The sequence below is a fragment of the Meriones unguiculatus genome, chromosome 3, assembly GCF_030254825.1.
Source record: "Meriones unguiculatus strain TT.TT164.6M chromosome 3, Bangor_MerUng_6.1, whole genome shotgun sequence".
In the NCBI taxonomy this organism is placed as follows: Eukaryota; Metazoa; Chordata; class Mammalia; order Rodentia; family Muridae; genus Meriones; species Meriones unguiculatus.
Genome location: NC_083351.1, coordinates 136,883,466 through 136,904,634, shown reverse-complemented (window position 1 = coordinate 136,904,634; position 21,169 = coordinate 136,883,466). Strand labels below are relative to the sequence as shown.

At 49.7% G+C, this 21,169-nt stretch overlaps 1 protein-coding gene across 11 annotated transcripts in view; it reads right to left on the bottom strand.

The window, feature by feature from the left end:
* Positions 1-797: 797 nt before the first annotated feature.
* Fam193b (family with sequence similarity 193 member B) overlaps positions 798-21,169 on the bottom strand; it is a 33,381-nt gene continuing 13,009 nt past the window's right edge. For 3 of the 11 annotated variants that reach the window (XM_021659687.2, XM_021659688.2, XM_021659689.2), the window contains 9 exons: positions 18,650-18,892; positions 16,888-17,119; positions 15,678-16,053; positions 12,467-12,650; positions 11,367-11,606; positions 4,541-5,546; positions 4,317-4,392; positions 3,379-3,476; positions 798-1,177 (listed from right to left, as the gene is read on the bottom strand). In XM_021659687.2, the coding sequence (XP_021515362.1) occupies positions 3,380-3,476; positions 4,317-4,392; positions 4,541-5,546; positions 11,367-11,606; positions 12,467-12,650; positions 15,678-16,053; positions 16,888-17,119; positions 18,650-18,892 (2,454 nt within the window). In that variant the 3' untranslated portion in view covers positions 798-1,177; position 3,379. Of the gene's footprint in view, positions 1,178-3,378; positions 3,477-4,316; positions 4,393-4,540; positions 5,547-11,366; positions 11,607-12,061; positions 12,239-12,466; positions 12,651-13,334; positions 15,621-15,677; positions 16,054-16,887; positions 17,120-18,649; positions 18,893-21,169 lie in introns of those variants that run through there. The other 8 variants (XM_060380613.1, XM_060380610.1, XM_060380612.1 and 5 more) reach the window with 6 other exon arrangements.

Here is a 21,169-nt window from a genome sequence, read left to right as displayed (position 1 = left end):
CAAGAAGGAATAACTGAGAATGGGTAGCACTTTCCTCAGTGGTAGTCAAAACATAAGGAAATCAAAGGGAAAAGTTGCTGCTTTTTGCCTGCCTGTTTCCACACACCTCTCACTGGTGGTGAATGTGTCTATTCTGTTGCTGCTGCTACCACAGCTGACATCAGAGCCTAGCTTCTTCAGCCTTCCAGTGAGGACTAAAGATCAGAGACTCTCTGGAGATGGCTCAGCAGTTAAGAGCACAGTGCTCTTCCAGAGGACCCAGGTTCAGTTCCCAGCACCCACATGGCAGACCACAACCACCTATCTGTAACTGCAGTCCCAATGGATTCAATGCCCCTCTGGCCTCCACAGGCAGTGAAGCATGTGGTGCACACGCACACATACAAAAATTAAACATCAGTGGCTCTCCAGATAGCCCCTAGGCCTTCAGCACTAGACTGGAACTGCCTCATGGATCACCCTCTGCAATGTGCAGAGGCAGCCACTGCTGAGCTACTCAGGCCAGTGTTCCAGGTTCATGTACCTCAGTCCTCCCAGCAGGAGGAAGGGCCTCCTGTGGAGTCACAGCCTTGTACTTAGCCAGGCTACTCAGCAGTCACCTCACTGTCTTAGCCTTGGTTTCCTTTTCTTCATACTGGGCTCAGTCCCACTTAGGATTGCTTAGAGGAGTAAGAATGAAGTGAAAACTGACAAACCGCCTGTAAAGAGTACTGCTCCATCATGACTAAGGCGGATCCTCTGTTTCTGAGTACATACATCCCTCCCACTCCCCACCAGCAAATCACCACCACACTGACTCTGTGTCCAAATGTTCCTTTATCTTTCTGCATGAAAGATATTCACAGTATCAAAAGTAAAGAATTTTTTAAAAAAAAAGAAACAAAAAAAAAAAAAACCAAACACAAAGAGAGCAGTGTTGGGCCAGCAGTACCATCAGCCCTTGGCTCAAAGGCCAGCCCATTCCCTGGGCTCTGAGTGTGGAGGCTGCTTAGCACCAGGAAGCAGCTCTGCTGAGGTCCTGAAAGGCCCCAGCACAGCATGGCATCCGTTCAGCTTTTGGTTGGTTGGGGCAGTGGGAGCAGGGACGGTCCAGATGGGTGGCAGGGCACAGGGAGAAGTACATTTGCAGCTTGAGTTGGGGCCTTGAGATGACCTGGAGAAGTCGACCTGGGCAGGGCTGAAAGGGAAAAAAAGGGGCAGGGTAACAATGAGCACCAACTCCCCCCCTTCCCATCCCCCCCTTCTGGCCTTGCTGGCTTTGGGTCCCTGTAGATCACAGCACCAGCTTCTGCCTGGACTCCTGCTATATCTGCGTCTGGGGAGGTGCTAATAAGCTTTGGTTTGGGAGTTGGCAAGGTGGATTAGAGGTTAAGAGAACTGTCTGCAATTCCAGAGGTCCTGAGTTCAATTCCCAGCAACCAAATGGTGGCTCACAACCATCTATAATGAGATCTGATGTAGCTGTACATGCAAGCACAATACTATATAAGTTTTGGTTTTATTTCTTGGGCTAAAATCAAGCAACAGATTTCCCAGATGGAAATTTGAGGATTTCCAGTGGAAAATTCAGAGCTGTTGAGGGACAAAGCCCTCATCCTGAGGTTCTGTCAGCATGTGAGACAGTCCTTTCCTGCAGCACATCATCTAGGTCAGACCAAGGCTGAGTAAGAGCTCATTGGTGGCAACTGCTATCCCACTGACAGGCACCGGTGCAGGCCAGCCCTGGTTCAGACTCCTATTCAAGTTCAAGGAAACAGCCTGGGCCAGCAATGCAGGCTGCTGACCCTGCCTGGAAGAGGATGAGCAGGCCCAGGTGTGTGATTGATGAGCGCAGGGAGGAGGACAGTGGCCTTCCTGTCTTGGAAGAGATCACCCAAGATAGAATAGGGCTGGATTAGGTTTCCAAGGAGACCAGTAGAATTGAGTTTATGTGAGGAGATGTGGCCCTTTTTCTAGATGAACTTCTTGAGGTCTTTGCTATTCCTTGCTCTTGTGGTGGTGGTGGAGAAGAAAAATTAGAAAGTACTTTAGCCCTAGAAGATGCCCTTGGGGTGTGGTTAACCTGGTATGGCAAAGGAAGCCTGAGGCAATTCTGAAGAAAACAGCCTTTAACTGGGAGGCAGCATCTGCACAGCACAGGAAGCCTCAACTCTAAAAACTGCCCTGGCTTCAGGCCTCTATACTGCCCCAGGGGAGTGGTTCAGGGTCCAGGAAGCTCACTGCTTCAGCTCACAGAGGAATTTTTTTAAAGAACAGAGGAACTTAAAGACAGGTCTGACCTCAAAAATACGTGGATAGAGATCAGGGCACTTGTCCAAGCCTCCCGCTGACTTAAGAGTACCTATACAGTTGTTAGACAAAAATAAAAAACCTGATCCAGATACACAGCACAAAGACGTTAAGCTAGGGAACTCGGGCTGGAGAGATGACTCAGAAATTAAGAGCATAGCTGCTCTTCCAAATGAACCTGTTCAATTCCCAGCACCCACATAGCAGCTTACAACCATCTGTAACTTGGATCTGACACCCTCTCACAGACATACATGCAGGCAAAACACCAATGCACATAAAATAAAAATAAATCATTAAGAGAAAAAAAAAAAAAAGACATGGAACTGAACAGCCTTGGGTCCCAATACTGTGGCTAGCTGCCTCTCTCTTCTGCACCAAAGCTCACAGCCCGGAGGCTTTCTTCATCCGGTTCTGGGCACCCAGCCCCAAAGCTTATCCACTATGTCAACAGGTCAGATAACAGGACTGTGTGAGTGGCTGAGGGCAGGCCAGAGCAGCCTGTGAGCCAGTCTCTTCCCAAAAGGCAGCTTAGCTACAAGTTCCTCAGGAACCTGTCCAACTGGGGAAGAATCCTCACCAGCACCTCCCTGATTATCAGTGACCTGCAAGGTCTTCTCTAGCTCACCTGCTGTGCACTGTCCCTTGGGGCTGGTCTCTTATACTGCTCAAGGTGGAAAGCATTCAGACAGCCTGCACTCAGGAGGCAAATAGGACTTAAGCCCAAAGCCCAATCATGGGCAGCTCTGTGAAGCTACTGCTGCCTGGAGGTTTTGGGAGGGAGGCTGAGCCCAGTGCTGATAATCCCAAGAAACAGACCTTCAGGAGAAGCAGCAGCAAGATTCAGAGAGGGGCTAATCAGTGAGGAGTGTGGGAACAGAGGCCCTGGGTGAGTAGACACACAAAAAAAGACAGGGCATAGATCACCAATAATTAAACCGGGATATGTGGTTGCTGTGGAGGTGCAGAAAGCAGGTCGAGCAAGCCCTAAGCCCAATTCCCCAGACCCAGAATACAGAATGGTTTAGAGGGACACAGAAAAGGGCAGGACATAGAAAGAAGAGTGTGCAGGTAACAGGTGAGGTATACCTCACTGAGCTGTGCTAGGAGTGGTTTTCTTGAGGCTGAAGTTGGTCCAGTTCACAGCAACCTTCTGACGAGTTTGCTTTGCAGAATCCAAACAGAACCTATTGGGTTTTGGAAATATGCGTAAAACACAGTAAGAGTTTCTCCCCTGCCATCACTGGATCCCACCTCTGGACAAAACATGTCCCATTTAAAAGAAAAAGAAGGAAGGAATTGGTTCTAAGCAGGCACGGCCATCCATGAGGCCAGGGGACAGTGCATGAAGACGGCCTCTGAGGGACCAAACTGCCCATCATCTCTCCCTTACTCCTGCTGCACTGAGCTGGCTCCTCCCACCCTCAGACCTTTGTACACATCACCCCACTATTACAGAGACCGTTCATGTACCTGCTGAGCTTAGCTCGGTCAAGTTTCACATCAGTATCACCTTTCCCAGAAAGGCCTCCTCAAACCTACAGGCTGGTCTGAAGGCTTCTCACCCGGTGGCCCCAGCAAGCCTGTATGCCTCTAATAGCGCCAGTCACTGGGCTGTGTATTTCTGAATCTATCCCTGTCTAGACTTTTCCTACAGCTTGGCCTGCTAGAATAGAAATACAAGTAAAATACCAGCCCTTGAGAATCAGAGACAAGGAATCTCTGTGAGCTTGAGACCAGCCTAGTTTACATAGTGGATCCTTGAGCAGCCTGGGATACCATGAAACCCTGTCTAAAATGAATAAAGCTAGAAAGCCCTAGTTTTTAGGTGCTGACATGGCTCCTTCTCCTTATGCCTTACACGTTCCCGGGTGATCATCCTGCCAGGTGCTCCCTGGGCTCAGGCTACGTGGAAGGGCCTGGAAGAGGGGGGAGGAGCCCCCATGGACGTTCTCAGGCTTGAGACACAGCACGGGGCATGTGGACATAATTCCCCCAGTCGGGAAAATCAGGCAGCATACACCTACCTCTTGAAGTATTCCACCTCTCGGTCTGTCTCATCCATCTCCACCCCATCCAAGTCCTTGGGCAGGAACACATCGTCTAGGAAGACACAGCCAGGAGGGCTCAGTGCCCATGGCCAGGCCTCTGGGGTCATGCTGGGGGCAGTTCTGCCCATACACGGGACTGCCCTCCACCCCGTGGTTTGGTTGGGGTGGGGGTTCAGCCACTTGGTTCCTGGTGCACTCACCCAAGGCGGAGGCTGACTTCTCCTGCTTGTTGCGGCTCCGGCGGCTGCGGCCCTTGCCCTGGAACAAGCTCTGTGGCCTTGCTGGGGCTGTGGTCTGCACAGATTCCTGGTCCACAGTCCGTGCCTTGGCCTCACCTGGCCAATTCTGCCAGGAACTACCCTTCTTCTCAGTTGTGGAGCTGTCAGCCCAACTTGGTCCTGGCCGGCTACCCCGGCTGCCCTCTCCAGGTTCTGCACAACTGCCCACTTTGGCAGGCTCTGGGGCCTTGCCTGGCTGACCGGGGCTAGATACCTGGCTCTTGGCACTGGGAGCCTCTAGATCAGCTGGAGGCCAGGGAGCTGAACTTGCCTCGCTCTTCTTTGCTTGACTTCCCTGTCTCTTGCTCTTTCTTGGTTTCCCACCTGTGGCCACAGGCTCAGACAGCTCCTGTTTGCAGCTGGGAACTTCCTTTGAACTTTCCTCAGAACTAGGATTGCCTAGCTTGGGTGTCTTGACCCAGATCACCCTGGAAAGGTTGGGCACAGTGTTGAGTCTTCTCACAAGCCCATTCTCAGGGGTACCAGGAGGGGGACCCCTCACCTCTGTCCATGATGGGTGAGAGTCTCTCCTTTCTGCCCATGGGGGGACTGGCTCACTTGTAGCTTGTAATGTGTGGCTCTGAGGGGAGCCCAAAGTCAAAGGGGACAGATCAAGGTTTATGTCAGGCTGTTGCTCAGAGCCATTGAGGTCTGAAGGGGTTAGAGTCTGGGGATGAGCTTCCATGGTCCCCTCCTTAAAGCCACTGCTATCCATGCTGAGCTCACACATGCTGAAACTGGCACAGAGGGAGTCTTTGACGGAGCTCTTGATCTCCTGCAAGCGGCTGCTTAAGAAGCTATTGACCCGGTCCAGCTCCTGCTCAGGCCACTCCAGGAGCGTCTCCCTGGCAGGCCTTGGCTCCTGGCTTCCAGAAACACGATTCACCTGCTTCAGAGCTTCGGTTGCCAATCGGGCCTTCTCTTTTTCCTGTCAACAGAAGAGGCAGTTTCAGCAGAGGTCTGCTATCAACCAGGGACAGTGTGAAACCAGACAGGTCAGCCTGAGACCAAGCTTTGCCACTTGCTGAAGGCAGAAACTAGGTCTTCACTTATTCCTCAACCCTGCAGGAATGAGGGAGTGACAAAACCAGACAGGTATCAAGTCTTGGGGGTAGAAGCACCTGACAGGTTATGCATTATGAACCTGTGTCAGTTCTAGGGTCTATGAAGGCTAGGATCAGAGTCCTGGGTATGAGCTAGAGTAATTCACTCACTTTTAGGCCCCAGTGGGCTTATCTGCAAAGTAGAGACAATAACTCTCGAATAAAGAACAAAGCGGGGTTGCACTGCTGTGGAGAGGCAGCGTCCTCCATTCTGTAGTGGCAGGGAAATGTATTGTTATTACGCAGTCTTAAAGAAGATATCGGAGCTGAGATGCTGATGTGGAACTGATGTGGTATTGCTGAGGTCTTAGAAAGGTCTCTCACTGCTCACCTAACTCCAGACATCCAAGCCCAGACCTAATGTGTCCTACAGCCTGCCCGGAGCCCAGGCAAAGACTGGCAGGTCCCGAAAGGTTGGGTCCTGTAAATGATCTTTGACAGACTAGAATCAGAAGGGAAATCCATCTGTGGGCAGTTATATCTCTGCCTACACCGAAGGTACCAGGCTAACAAAGCCTTTCACAGGTCAGGTGGGAAGGCTGTGGCTGAGCATCCCCTTGTGTTCGCAGGTGACTTGTAGATTAAGGGGGATAGGCAGGTGAATCGGAGAGAGAAGACTTGCCATCACCTCAGGAATCAACCTAAAGAGAGTGATCTGTTTTCTGCCCCAGCAGGCAGGCATGTATTCTCTTATCTCTTCTGAACACTAACTACACCACTCACCTCAGCTTTCTTTAGAGTCCCTTGGACAAATCACTTACTCTCTTTGAACCTTAACTTCCTAGTTTGTAATCTAAAAGAAGCTGCTCTGCAGAAGGTTGTAAGGGTTGGTACCAACTCTCCCTCCCTGGGTGCCACGACTCTGTATTCAGATAAACAGTTTGCTAGAGCAGTGTCTGCAGGTGTAACGGGGCATTTGGAGACCACAAGGATGGCCTCGCCCTCTCTCTCCTAAGCCAGCAGCCTGGCTTCTGGTTGTTATGGGTAAGGAAGGTTTTACTCAGAAGTGTTTGATATATGTCCAGAAAGTCTGAATAGTACTGGCGTAAACCGTACCTTCTCATAAACACTGCCACTGGAGGGAGAAAGCACAAAAATGCATAGCAGCCCCTGCACAAACTGGGCTCCTTGCAGCAAATCACTTTTTAACCCTCACCACTACCCTTGTTGCACTGATTGCCTATTTTATAGGTGAGGATTGTCAACTTTGGCAAGAATACAAAATTGCTCAATGTTGGGTAGCTCGAATGTGGCAAAATCAGGGCAAGGCACCAGGGATGACGCATACATTCCAAAACTTGAGGCCCCACTTGCTCACTGACTGTGAGGCGGTAGGTTAGGCTTTGGGGTTACAGCTAGGTACAAGACATGGTCTCGTTCCCAGCGCGAGTGACCCTGGGAAGACAGACATGCAAATGGACTGCTAATTCAGAGACACAGTGTCAAATGGCACAGGGCAGGACGTACAAGCTGCTTTTAACCCAGGCTGGATCATCTGAGTGTTCCTGGAGGGCACTGAAGGGTAAGTGGAGGTATCCTGGAAAAAAATGAAGTAAGCACATTCTAAGTGGACACAGTAAGTGTGAAACCACAGAAAATGGGAAAGCATATCTTTAGGAAGCAAAACCTCACAGAGGTGCAGGGGGAGCCTGGAGTTTTGTTCTACTTTGTTTTGCCTGGGGAGGTGTGGAGTGACCTTGGGGAGACAGGAAGGCAGGTTACAAAGTAAGGCTGAGATGAAGCTGGGAAGTTCCCTGGACCCTAAGGAGTTTGCAGGCTGTGCAGAAGTCTGGGTTTAAGCCTGAAACAACCAATGTTTACCAACTGAAGGCTTTAAACATAAATGCTGTGGGTAGAGAAATGCAGGCTGGTTTGAGCTGGGGGTAGGGAGGTTTATCATGGATAGGGACTTTTGGTATAAGGCAGGAAGGTAAAATGATACATGTCTAGAAATCACTACCACCCAGTGCAGCTGCTACAGTGGCCCCCATGAACCGAGCAATCGTTAAGTGCCAGGCACTCTACCCAACTTTCCATCATTTCACTTCATCCTCACAACAATCTCTGACTTCAGTTCCTATTATCCTCATTTTACAGATGGAAAATTGAAGCTTTGAGATGAACTGATTTGCCCAAGGTCATATAGCAAGTATCATCACACTGAGCTTCAAGCTGAAGTCTGATCCCAAGGCTTACTGCTTTCAGTCACGATGTACTTCCCATGACAATGTCCAGGGCTCGAAGTCAAGCAATAGGGTGAAGGGCACCCTTTACTAAATAAATAATGGAGAAGAAAAGGTAGGCCTCTCGTGTAATGCAGTGAGTCTGAGGTACCTGGAGAATGTCCGCAAAAAGGACCAATAGTTATCACGGATGTCAATGTTAGGTCCAGGGTAAATACCCAGCCTGGCTTCTCCCTAGAGAGATGTCATCTACAGAGTCTAGGGGAGGGACAGGAACTCTCAGAGAAGACACAGTGGGTCAGAGAGGCAGGTGGGAAATATGGAGAAGATGGTGACCCTGTTGGCCCTTTCTAGGCCCTGCTGGTCTAAAAGTCAAGGAGCCAAAGACAAGGTTTAAAGGGGAACACATATGTCAAAGTCAAATTGGTGGACAACTGTGATGGGCACATATCCAAAATATAACCTGGATTTGGTAATAAAGTGAAATAATGTGAAAGGGGTGGGTTAGGTGCCAAGTGGGGAACAAGCTGGACAGGCAGAAAAAGCTCTAGCTCCCACAAGCTGACTCAACTGCAGGCACAATGACATGTGGTAGGACCCGGATCTGAGGAGAGACTGCAGGTCTCTCTCTGCTGGGGCCTGAGGCAATCACTGTTTACCAGCTGAAGGCTTTAAAAACAAGAACAGGCAGTTTGGGCTGGGGAAGCAAGAATGGACTATAAGGGTTGGCATGGGAGAAGACAGCTCTCCCTTTAGATGAGAGGTAGGTATGTCCAATGGCTCATTCCTTGTTGAAAACATAAGTGAGCTGGACCCGGTGGTGCACGCTGTAATCCCAGCACTCAGGGAGGCAGAGGCAGGTGAATCTCTTTAAGTTTGAGGCCAGCCTGGTCTATAAAGTGAGTCCAGGACAGCCAAGGCTACACAGAGAAACCCTGTCTCAAAAACAAAAACAAGGGAGGACAGAGAGAGCTTCAAGGCTGGAGAATCAGGTCTGACAAAGGACCATGTGAATGGGCATGACAAGGAATAAAGGAACTAGGGGTCTACAGGCCAGCCAGGCAATGGGAGAGTTCAAGTAAGTGGGAGAACGACCCAGCTGAGTGCACATCCACATACAGTCACAGGCTTTCCTCGGGATGTAGAAGGGGAGAGATAGTATAGGATGGACCAGAGAGAGGCAGTCTTTCAAGCCAATGTGACAGAAAGGCAACAGGCAAGGAACTAAAAAGTACTATAAGAGTGACTAACGATGGGCCAATCAATCTACTTAGTAACAATAGTTACTAACTCCAGTGAGTGCTAGACTGGCCTGGGAAGAGGAGATAGGGTCAGATGACAACATTCAGTAGGCAGAGAATGGCCATGACATTGCAGACAACACAGGCAGGGGTACAGATTCAAACGATCAGGGATCAGTGCCTAAAGGCAAGAATAGAAAGTAATGGTCTCAAAGTGGAATGAGGGAACAAGGAAGACTTTTTTACCTATCTTCCAAGGTGGTAGAAAATAAACAGTCTACACTATGTGCCTACTCGGGAAACTGGAATTTTTTTATTTTTATTTTTTTCTGAGATAGGGTTTTTCTGTGTAGCCTTGGCTGTCCAGGACTTGCTTGGTATACCAGGCTGGCCTTGAACTCACAGAGATCTTCCTGCCCCTGCCTCCCTGAGTGCTGGGATTACAGGCATGCACTACCGCTGGGCAGAAGCTGTATTTTTGATGGCAGCCAAACTAGTTAAGATCAGCGGGTAGAAAGAACTCGGAGAGGAGGCTGCCATCCAAATGGATAATGAAAATGGTCTCTAATCTAACACGGAGACCACCTGTCTGTCTGTCTCAGCCTCCAAAGTGGGGTCTAGTGGACAGTGACTGTACAGGGAGCTTTGTGATCAGAAGGGTGTGAAGAATGGAAGGCTAGAGATGTGTAAGGCACAGCAGGGCAGCAGCAGACGTCCCTGAGGATATCTACAAGGGAGGAAGCACCTCAGCCGAGCCCTGCAGTGGCAGTCTTTCAGGGGTGCACACCACACCAGGAACTGCTGACCACACCCTCTGGGGACTGCTCAGAGGCCAGAGACCACTGCAGCCTACTCCGCACCTCCGGAGGGCAACTCTGGGTGGGAGCAAAGGAAGGCTGACCATTCTCTGAAGGCAGCAGCATGGTCTTCTGGTTAACTACTTGATGCTGCAGGAGGATCTTCGTTGTCCTTGAGCTGGAAAGAGAGGCTTACTTCTGTCTTCCAGAGCTCTAGGGTTGCTTGAGCACAGAACAATGGGGACTAGCTGGCCTCAGATGGTGGTTCCTGTGTGTGTGGCACTGAGCAGATGCAGCTGGGAGTAGGCAGCTGAAGAAGTAATGAAGCCACAAGTGACAAGCCATCAAGCCCTGGGACTTCTCTAGCAGAAGGGCTGTCCAGGAATAGCTCCCTGGGTTTAATCCTCAGTGCTGAGGACTGGTTCATTCCCATGGCGTCCATTGTATCTCTGTGCTGGCAACTCCTAGTCTTACACCTCCACTTGCACTTGAAAGTCTCTCCGGAACCTGAGTCAGGACATCTCAACTGCGTCCAGTCTTCTGTAACTGGCATGCTGCAGCTGCTGCAACACTCAGCAGCAGCACACTGACTACCACCTGGAGACTCTCCTGACTGCCTCTTGTGCTGCCATTAGAGTACCCAAGCCTGTCACTTCTGCTGTCTTCCAATCTCTCTGCAGTCCCAGCCTCAGTCACCTCCCCCTTGGTCTTGTCTTTTCCTACCTGGGACATCAAACCCAAGTTTTCTTGCCCCTACCTTCCAATCTGCCTTCTGTATCAGCACCCTGCAATCAATACACAGATTTGGCCAAGCCAACCCTCCAGTGTCAGCCTCTCATCTGGAGGCTGAAGTCAAAGCTGATTCCAGCAGGGCCTTGGAGGCTCTCTTCTGCTTCCAGCACCTGCCCTACTTCTCTGCTATTTTCAGCTTTGGCTTCACCACATTGCTGCAGGATGTGCTGTGCCTGCTGCCATACTCCCCAGTCAGCTGGTGAGTCAGTCTCTTGTCAAGCCACTTCTGGGCAAGAGCAGGTGCTTGCCATACCCTAATGTGCTTGTCCAGTTTCGTGTCAGTCGCCTCACTGGACTGAATTTCTCCTGGGTGAGAACTTAACTCTTACATTTTGGCTCCCAGTATTGGTTGAGGTACTTGCTGAGTAAATAAATGACCTACGGAGGCAAATCATCAGCCTGAAGTTGACAGGAAGCAGCCTGCGGTGGAAACACATTTCCTTCTCCAATTACTCACCCCTGGGGTTTCCCTGACCCTGATGCCTCCCAGATTCAACCAGACCTTCCCAGAGCTGTGAGCCACACCAAGGCCTTGGGCAGCCAGCACCATTCACGCCGCAGAGGTCTTAGGGCTTGGGGTGAGGGATTCCTCAGGGAGGAGAAGCAGTAGAGCCAGGCCCCCCCACACCCACCTTCTTTTTCAGCTTGTGCCGGGCCCGCTTGGCAGCCCTGGCGCTGTTGGGGACTTTGGGCTCCGTGCTGTTGATGAATTGCAGCAGCTGATCCACATCTCGGTGGTCCACCGCAGGCTCCCCCGGGATCCCGCCCAGGGCGCCCCCCTTCACGGGCAGCTCCTCTTTCCGCCTGGTCAGCCTCGAGCGGAGCTTCTCCCGGATCTCAGTATAATTCCGACTCGTCGGGGCAGCGGGTGGCTGGGGGAGGGGGAGGTGCTGACATTACACCCTGGGCCTGGGAGGCCCATGGCACTCCCACCTGCTGGCACCAAGTATATGGTAAGAAGCCAGATAATTATTCTCTCTAGCATCAGCCACCAAGGCCACATGGCTTCATCCTCAGTAGCCCCTGAGCCGAAGCAGTGGTAGATATGAAGAGGAGAGCAGAGCTTGGTGACCAGGGACCAGGATGCCAGGGAAGCAGGTTTGAGCCCAGGCTTCATCACTTGGAAGCTGTATGACCTTGGGTGAGTCACTCAATCTTTATGAACCTCAATTTTGTCACCTCTAAAATGAAGATACAGATGCCTAGCTCAAAGGTGACTAGTAATTTTGAATCACTTCCATTTTTCCTATCTTCAACTGCTCCTCCCTAGCCAGCAGTCTCCTTCTCAGACTTCTGAATTGCTCCCCTGTCTTAAGACAGCATGTACCCTGATCTGATCCTCCTCCTTGGTGCCACCTGTGCTCATGGCCTGTACCTCGGCTGGCTGTCACACTTGGGGAACTTTTTGCTTCCACTCTGCCTTCATCATGCACAAGCGTTCACTTCTCTGGGATTACACACGTATACATACTCATCAGAATCATAGCTTTCTCTCTGCCACTTCCTTTCCTTTAGCCTAAAGAAAAAAAGTCAATCTTAAGAGAAACCACGAGAAGAACACAGCCAACAAAACGTTAAGCAATCCCGACCTCACAAATGTGCCTAGAGGCTGAGGCAAACAGATGTAGGTGCAAGGACTCCGGGTCCCAGGGTGGCGATCACCGCCATGAGCAAGGGGTCTCTCCTCTGCCCCTGGCTGCCCAGCCCTCTGTGCCCAGGCAGGCTCACTCACCGCATTGTGGCCGAAGAACTCACAGTAGCAGCAGTCACAGAACTTCCCATCGCGTGGGTGGGTGGAGGACGAGGTGCAAGAGCTGCGCTCAGAGCTGCTATCCTCTTCCTCGCCCAGACCCTCATCTGCCTCACAGGCCAGGCCACTGTGTGCAAATCTGTGCCCCTTGCACCCAGGGTCCCTGCTGCAAGGGAGAAGGGCCCAGAGGTGAGAGTAGGTGGTGTAGGCACAGAATACAGCAGGAGCCTAGAAAAGTATCCCACTCCCCAGCCACCATTCCAACTGCCCTTCGCCGGCCCCACCAGCACCTCTTGTAAAGCCTGGTGAGAGCCTTGCTGCCTCTCAGGTGTCACAGACACAAAGACTGACCCTGTGGAAGTTCCTGGACATACCTCTTTGAGGACACTGTGCGGATACCTCTCTAGCTTGTTGCTTTACCAAGCCTTGCAACCATGGGTACGCATCATTTGTCTTTGAACTAGGCAGTGTGCCACTTGCATTCTGGAGTCTCACTACACAGCATGACAGCCCTGGCCAGCAGGTGCTCAGGGGACAGGAATCTACTGACTCAGGAGCAGATGGCTTCTCTGGCACAACCCCAAATGGCCAAAGACAACACTTTTTCTTCTACTTCCCCAGGGTCCTCACGACACACTTGAGTCTTGTATCTGTGCCAGTATGTAGGGCTTCCTTAATCAAGAGCTCTGCGATGAGAAACACCAGATGTGTCTCTTAGGGGCCACAGACAACAAGAGCTAGTCCTGCTTGCACCCAGAAACATACTCAGCATGATATCCAGCCATCCTTACAGTCCTGTAAGAACCAGAGCCATTCTCCCCACTTAGCAGCTGTAAAGACTCACACTCACAGCATTCGACTGCTCTGTCCAATGGGTTGCAGAACATAAACCCATGTTTCCCTGTGTAGAGTTCATGTTTTCTCCACTTGCATTCTGCCTCTGGCCTCTGGGAATGAGTTGGGGCAATATATATTACAAACAATATTTTCCCGGGGTAAGAATGAGATAGGCTGAGAGGTCCCTGAATCAAAGCCCTAAGAGGGATCAGCAGCAGCTGGAGTACTGCAGATGCTGGTCCCATGTCTGAGGGGAATGAATAAGTGACTGTCTAGGACAGGGCAGTCCTAGGAGCCCATGTCTCCTAGGAGCCCATGTCTGCTTCTGGAAAGGTCAGTAAGCACATGGTAGGGTTTAGAAAAGACAGAGGTTGTTAGGAACGGTACCTACGGAAGGATATTCCAAGTTCACAACTCTTCCATTAGATTAAGCAAAACTTTTAGAAAAATTAAATGTTTAGTGTTCCAGAAAACAGAGATAGACCATTACTCCTTATTTGTGGCTGCGTGGATTCAGAAGGCCCTCCAAAAAGCAGTTCCCCACCTATTCCTTCTCTTTCCTACCAGGGATCAGACACAAGGTCTTCTGCATCTTCCACACAGAGGACCCCCAGCACATGCATGCACTCTCTCCCTCCTCCCGCTCCATTATCTCTTTGTAAAACAGGTCTTTCTACAAAATTGAGGCTGGTCTTGAACTCTAGATTCTCCTGCCTCTGCTAGGATTTTAGGTGTGCAGCACTCTATATGGGAGCAAGCACTTTGCCAATGTGTGTTAAGAACCCTCCCAAGAAACAAGTCAAAAAAAGGAAAAAGCTTTAGGCCAGGACAGGCTTTCTCTGTGTAGCCTTGGCTGTCGTGGAACGCACTCTGTAGAGCAGCCTGGTCTCAAACTCAGAGATCCACCTGCCTCTGCCTCCCAAGTGCTGGGATTAAAGGCGTGTGCTACCCTGCCTCACAGGCCAGAACATCTTTAGATGTTGGTTACAATGGTAAAATGATGGGGTGACCTAAATGTTCTGTACCTCCAGACTAGCAAAATGAAGTACAATTAATACTGTCCAGACCCAAATACTGAGTATTCAGAACAAACCACAGGAACATGATACTACTTAAGGAAAACTGCAAGGTCCAAGTCTGTGCTGGCATCACCAACCCCATGTGAAAAACATGTTGAGACAGCAAGTCAAGAGTAGGGGCACCCAGGCACTGAGATCACAAACTGGGAAATCCTGATACATAATAGAGTGTCAACCTACAAAACACCTGCCTTCAGCACATTCACTTTCAGATAAAGGCTAACAGAAACACGAAGCTTCTAGGACTCTAGAGGGCCCATGTCTATTCAAACACAGGCTTACAATACAACAGTATTTCTGTTAAAAAGTTAAAAAGTTGGAAATGAGCCAGGTGTGGTGGTGCTCACCTTTAACCCCAGCAATTGGGAGGCAGAGACAGCTAGATCTCTGAGTTGGAGGGCCAGCCTTGTCTACAGAGCAAGTTCCAGAACAGCCAGGACTACAGAGACAAACATTACCTCCAAAAATAAAAACAAAAGGGGCTGGAGAGATAGTTCAGAGATTAAGAGCACTAGTTGCTCTTCCAAGGTTCCTGAGTTCAATTCCCAGCAACAACATGGTGGCTCACAACCGTCTATAATGAGATTCTGGTGCCCTCTTCTGGAATGCAGGTGTATATGTAAGCAGAATACTGTATAAGTGATAAATAAATCTTAAAAAAAAATTGAAAATGCTTCAATGGGAAAACATAAATTATGCTACAGCTATACAGTAGGATATAGCTTATGGTCACATAAGTTTTAAAAGGAGTTTTAACTAGGGAAATATCGTGATATTTAAGAAGTATTGCTACACAGGTTGGTGCTAAGAAACACCTATAATCCCAGTAGAAGGCTAAGGCAAGAGGATCACAGTTAAAAGGCTAGCTTGGGCTACATAGCAAGAGCCGGTTTCAAAATGAAGAAAATAAAAAAATTTCTACATAAATATTTATCAGATGTAGACTAAATGATGTCATTTATATACAGAAGTTATCTTCAAGAAAACAGGCCACAGTACTAGAAGTTTTTCTTTAGGTTGTGAAGAACCCTGTCTTCTTTTACATCTGAACTGTTCTAAGCTGGGAAAACAAGGAAAACTTAGTTTAGAACGTATTTATTTCTAGCACAAAGGATTTGACATGGGACTCGTGCATGCTAAGACTGTGCTCTAGCATTAAGCCACTTCTTCCAACCCAATCTACACTTTGACTTCCATCCAAAAAGTTTTCTTGGTAAGTTTTCCAAACTTTAGGCTCCAGGGAGCATGGAGTGGTGCCTTTTACGCCACTCACTTACCTGTGAGTGCTAGGGAGTGGCTGAGAGCCCGGTGGTGGGAGGAGAGGCCCACCGCAGTGCCCGCTGCAGGGGTGGCTGCACCCCGAGAATGGTGGAGGCATCTTCAGGAGTGGCATGCTGGTAGAGGGCAAATGGGGGCTCTGACATGGCCCTGGGGGATGGGTGGCAGTGGCAGCAGCCACAGGGCACTCTGAAGCCTGGGCAGGGAAAGGTGCTGCTGGGGTGGTGGGCAGCAGGTGTGGGTGGGACGGCGAGCTGAAGGAGCCAGGGTGAGAAGGAATCAGAGATGCTGGATGGAGGGGGTGGCCGGTGGGGCTGTTAGGGGGAGCAGTGAGGTCTGAGTGCTGGTGGTGCTCCGAGACAGGGAAAGCCTCACCTGTAGATGGAGGGGAGAAAAAGGGGTCAGACCCAGAAGGAAAGCCCACAGGCTCACTGCTGTGACCAGAGGGCATAGCCACTCAGTACAAGTACCCTGAAGAGTATGTGGGTAGGAGCTCTGTTGGACAGGCTTGAGCACCCAAGTCCAAGGAAGCTATGGCTGAGCTGTGGCATGAAGAGGATGCTTCTACTGTTTCTCTGGGTCTCTTATTCTCAGGCATGCCTTAGGCCTGAGAAAGGGAGCCACACAGACCAGAGCACTGAGGTATGCCTGACTCCTAGGAGGCTACAGATTTTTGACTGAAGTAGGAAACTCTGGTAACTCTCTTCAGCTCACGGTCCAAGATAACTGGGATTATGTAGTCAATTCACATAATTTGAGGACAGTGCCATTTAGAAGTATGGCATTAATGATCCACCCTGGTCTTGAGCTTTAGTATTGAGTAGCCTGCCAATCTGCTTGTCTCTTGGGGGTTAAATACAGACCAGGGAGGCCAAGGAAGCAGAGGCAGCCCAGAATGTCAATGGTATAGAGGGCAGGTGTCCATTATCTATCCCAGGCTACTTGCTCCTCAGAGACTATCAGAATCCCTCCAGGACCCAATGTCAGTAACAATTGTGGGCAAATTTTTCTCAGTGGGCAGTATTTTGTAACTGAAGAGACTTACAGCAGAAGGTCTTCCAGAAACAGTCAAGGTCTAGGTTGGCCCTGCTGTCCTCAGAGCAGGTCCGTGTCTACTTAACCAAATTTCTCACTGACTGGGCCAAAGCAGAAAGGCAAGCAGCTACCTATTTAAGGGGGCCCAGTACTTTCCAAAGCTTAATGACTCACCAGGGATGGCAGGAGGACTCCCAAGCGAGCCGCCTGGCACAGCCCCGCTGGAGTGTGGGGAATTCCAGAGGCCTGAGAGCTTATGTGCTGACAGGAACGAGCTGGGATCCCAGTCCCCTGAATTCCCATGGCAGGAAGAGGAGGAAGATGAGGATGATGAAGAAGAGGACGAGGATGAATGAGAGTCACCCCCACAAGACTGTGATTTGCAGGATGTATGTGACAAGGAAATCTGGAAAGGAGAAAGAAAAAGGCTCATGGTCAAACAGTGGAGCTGACCTGCTCCATCAGGCCCTTAGGTTACAACTGAATCACAATCAGCCCAGATCAAGCTGAATCATAAATAAAGGCCACGCACTAGGAAGGGTATAAGGTATCAGTTCCATGGCTGTGTGGACAGTGGGCAAAGAGCGTATACCAGAGTACAGCCTGTCTATGAACACGGCCACTTTTGAGTGTGAAGAGCTGCCAACACGATGAAAAGCCTTAAAATCACAAATGTGGTTTAACACCCAGGTTTCCCCATCCCCTTTCTTTCCCCTTCCTTCTGTTCATGGTCTGTTTGTTTAATTTTGAGACTTTATTTCTGTCTTATGTGTGTTTGTCTGACGTATGTCTGTGTACTATATGCACTACACACATATGTGCAGAAGCCAGAAGAGGGCATCAAACCCCTCAGACTGGAAACAGCATGTTATACGCCACATGAAGTGCTGAGAGCCAAACTCTAGTGCTCTGAAGGGCCAACTAGTGCTCTTAACCACCGAGCCACCTCTCTAGCCCCAGACTTTCACTTATGCTTTATTTCTTCTGGTAGTTTTTGAGACAAGGTCTCTCTTTGGAGCCCTGGCTGCCCTGGAATTCACTGGGTAGAGAAGGCTGGCTTCAAATGCCTCTCCTCCCAAGCACTGGGACTGAGGGTGAGTGCACCCATCCCTTCCTCTGCCTGTGTTTCAGATCTGTGTGTGATAGGAGTCTGTGCATATCTGGAAGCACAGGCACTCACATGCCACAGTGCACAAGTGGAGGGCAGGGGGCAACCTTGGCTACAGGCCCTCGCCTTCCACCTTGTTTCAAACAGGGCTAAGTGGTCCAACAACCTCCAGGAGTACCTTCCATCTTACTACTGAAGGAGCACGGGGTTACAGACACGCACTACCCCATCTGGCTTTATGTGGATTCTGAGGACTCAAACTCATGTTCTCAAGTTTTTCCCCACTGTCTGCCTGCCTGCAGTAAGGAATCAATCCCCCAGCACTTGAGAATCAATCCAGAGCTTTGTGCACTCAAAACAAAAACATTCCACTACTGAACATTTCCAGTCCCAAGCTAGAAGTCTTGAAACTGAGTTTTTTCTGGGTAAATGACAGTCTAGAGGGGAAGGAAAAGAGAGGAGCCTAGCTGACAGGACTCAAAGACAGCAGACTTCTGAGGCTCCTAGCTGTTGCTGTTGTTCTTCTGATTGAGACACACCTCAGACCTCCAACTGGTCTGTATCATCCTGCTAGCCTTTCAAACGGCCACAGGGCTGAAGATATCAGGCTCAGTGACAGGACAGGATCAAGATTACCTACATCCACTAACAGGCCTGTCTCTTCTTCCCTCAACTCTGAGCCCAACTTGCAAATGTTAAGTGCAGCCAGATGGTTTCTCAGAGCAGCCTGGGCAGAGGCTGTGTGGCCAGGGAAAACAGCTTGACTTCCTCAGGGGGAAGCCACCCTGGGGTTCTGCGTCCAGGGGTCACCTGTCAGCTGTTACCTACCGCCACTGCATGTTCTCGACCTGTCTGCCTTTCATCTTCCTCCATGCTCTTTCGGCAACTCTGGCAGACCCATAGAGGCATCTCGCCTAGGAGATTCTTGACGAGCTTTGGCATGAAGTCAGGGGGCAGCTTCTCACCCTGCAACACCAGTCCATTGTGTGACGGGCCTTCTTCCCAGCCTCCGCGCTGGCGGCGACACAGCAGGCAGCAAGTCTGCACAGACTGGCTGGAGGTGGGGGGGACCTGTCCAACACACAGACACAGGGTTCCCAGAAGGGGGAAAGGCTGTCCTTAGAAACAACACCACTTATTACGTGCCAGGCATTGGGATAGGCACTTTATAAACATAATTTAGTTTTAGTCCTTGTAACAGCTCTGCAAACAAGGTGTTCTTATTCCCATTTTTTTTTTTTTAAGAAGAAGAAACAGATTTCAACAAGTCAAATGAGGTGCCCAAGGTCACAGAGCTAGTGAATGGTTGAATCCCAGTAACTGTGACTCCAAAACTCATGCTCAGATGTCCTCAAATACCAAAGACTGCTCCTTCCCTCCCTGGCTGGCCTAGGCAGGGCCACAGTTCTATGCAGGCTACAGGCCAGTCCTCACCTGAAAGGAAAACGGACTTTCTGTCCGCAGAGTTAGGAAGAACACATTTGTTTTCCGGAGAGATGAACAATTAATTCCTTTAGCATTGCAGTAAGATTTTACAAAAGGGTTTGCAGCAATGGTAAACAAACAGGAAGAGACAGAGCCTGGTGCTCTTTTGGGTAAGGGCAGTGGAGAAAACCTGGACTCTAGGTCAGACAGGCATGCACTCTCATCTCAGCCTCACCATGCATCAGTCCACAACCCTGAGGGAGCTATTTAACATCTCTGCACTCTGTTTCCTAGCTTACAGAGCTGTGCAGAATGCTGCACGCCATAGCCCAGGCCCAGGTCCTGTTTCTATCCCCTACAATAAATCTGACCCAACTGTTTAAGTTTGAAGGTCTCCTTTCACACTGGGGTCCTGACTGGGAACCTACTTATATTAATAGCCCCAATTAATGGTTCTCTTCTATTTTCCAACTCTAGTCTCTTTCCACTGACACTGCACATGCCTTGTTACTTCCTGCGGGCCAACTGGATGTTAGCAGACATGCTGGTAGCAACAATCTGAATAGTGTATGCACTTCCCCTTGTACCCTTGCATGGATGGCCTGGCATGACCCTGTACCTCTGCTACCTCATGAGAGAACAGCCAGACTGCTGAACCACGGTGAGACTTGGAGAAAAGGGGTGTGTTCCTACCTAATTAGTCAGCTGACCAGACCTGAGTGATCCCAGCTGAAGTGAGACAGGCCTGCTTGGAGCCGCAGCAACTCCTGGTCAAGAACAGCTCCAGGAGGGTGTTGGAGGGTATTAGAGGATGGTAAAAGTATTGGCTTAAGCCACCAGGTGTGTGGGGCTGTTTGTGCCAAAGCACAGACAACCCTCATGTAACATTCAAGTTTACCCTCCACTGGATAATGTGTTTTGTAAGGATGCCACTGCTCTTTCATGTGACATCACCTTATCACAGTGAATCGGGATCAGAGTATCCTTACGTCTGCCATGTTGTCATCATGGTAACCTGGGTCCCTGGGTTTCTCAAGGAAGGAACCAGAAGTGACACCAACAGTGTAATGATGCACTTAAAGAAGTGTAAGGAATATGGAAAAGAGTACCACAAAGACATTCTACAACTGGAATTTAGAAGAGACACAGAAAACACTCTGCTCTGTCTCAATGAGCAAGGCATCTGCTTAATGTTAAGTGCAAACAGAACTCGTCTGTGTTATTTCACAAGTGTGGAATGTTAATGGAGAACAATTAGAGAAATTAAGGCAAAGGACTTTTTATTTTGCGTAAGTATTTATTTGTTGTGTTAATGTGTGCTCACACTTGGGCACCCATGTGGAGGTCAGAGAACCAGTTGCTGGACTAGCTCTCTCCTTCTACCTTGTGGGTCCTAGGGGTTGAACTCAGGCTGTCAAGCTTGGCAGCAAGTTCCAGTAGCTCCAAAGGGGGACTTTTTGAGAACAGTACTTGGGACATTTCTCAAAGCTGTAAGGTGAGGTATAATAACTGCAGTTAGAAAGGGGGAGGCCACCAGCATGGAGGGCTTTATTCCTCGTGATATATAAGGACTCCATGGGCAACCCAGGATGAGGTCGGTCACAACAGCTCTTACTTCTCTAGGACGTGGGGGTCCTAACTTCATTCCATGGGGTTGTTGTTGGGTGTTTTCTTTTTTGAGGCAGGGTCATGAAGTTCAGGCTGGCTCTGAACTTCCTATGTATAAAGGGTGGCCCTGAATCCCTATCTTCCTGCATCGGCTCTTAAGTGCTGGGATTAAGGGGATATGCATGTATGGCCAGGAAGAAAGGTTTGAAAAGAATAAAAATCTTCTGTCCTCTCTCTTGGTGCTAGAGAGCAACCAGGACCATGTGCACTTAAAATTTTTATACATCCTATAAAGTATAATATACAAGGCTCTGT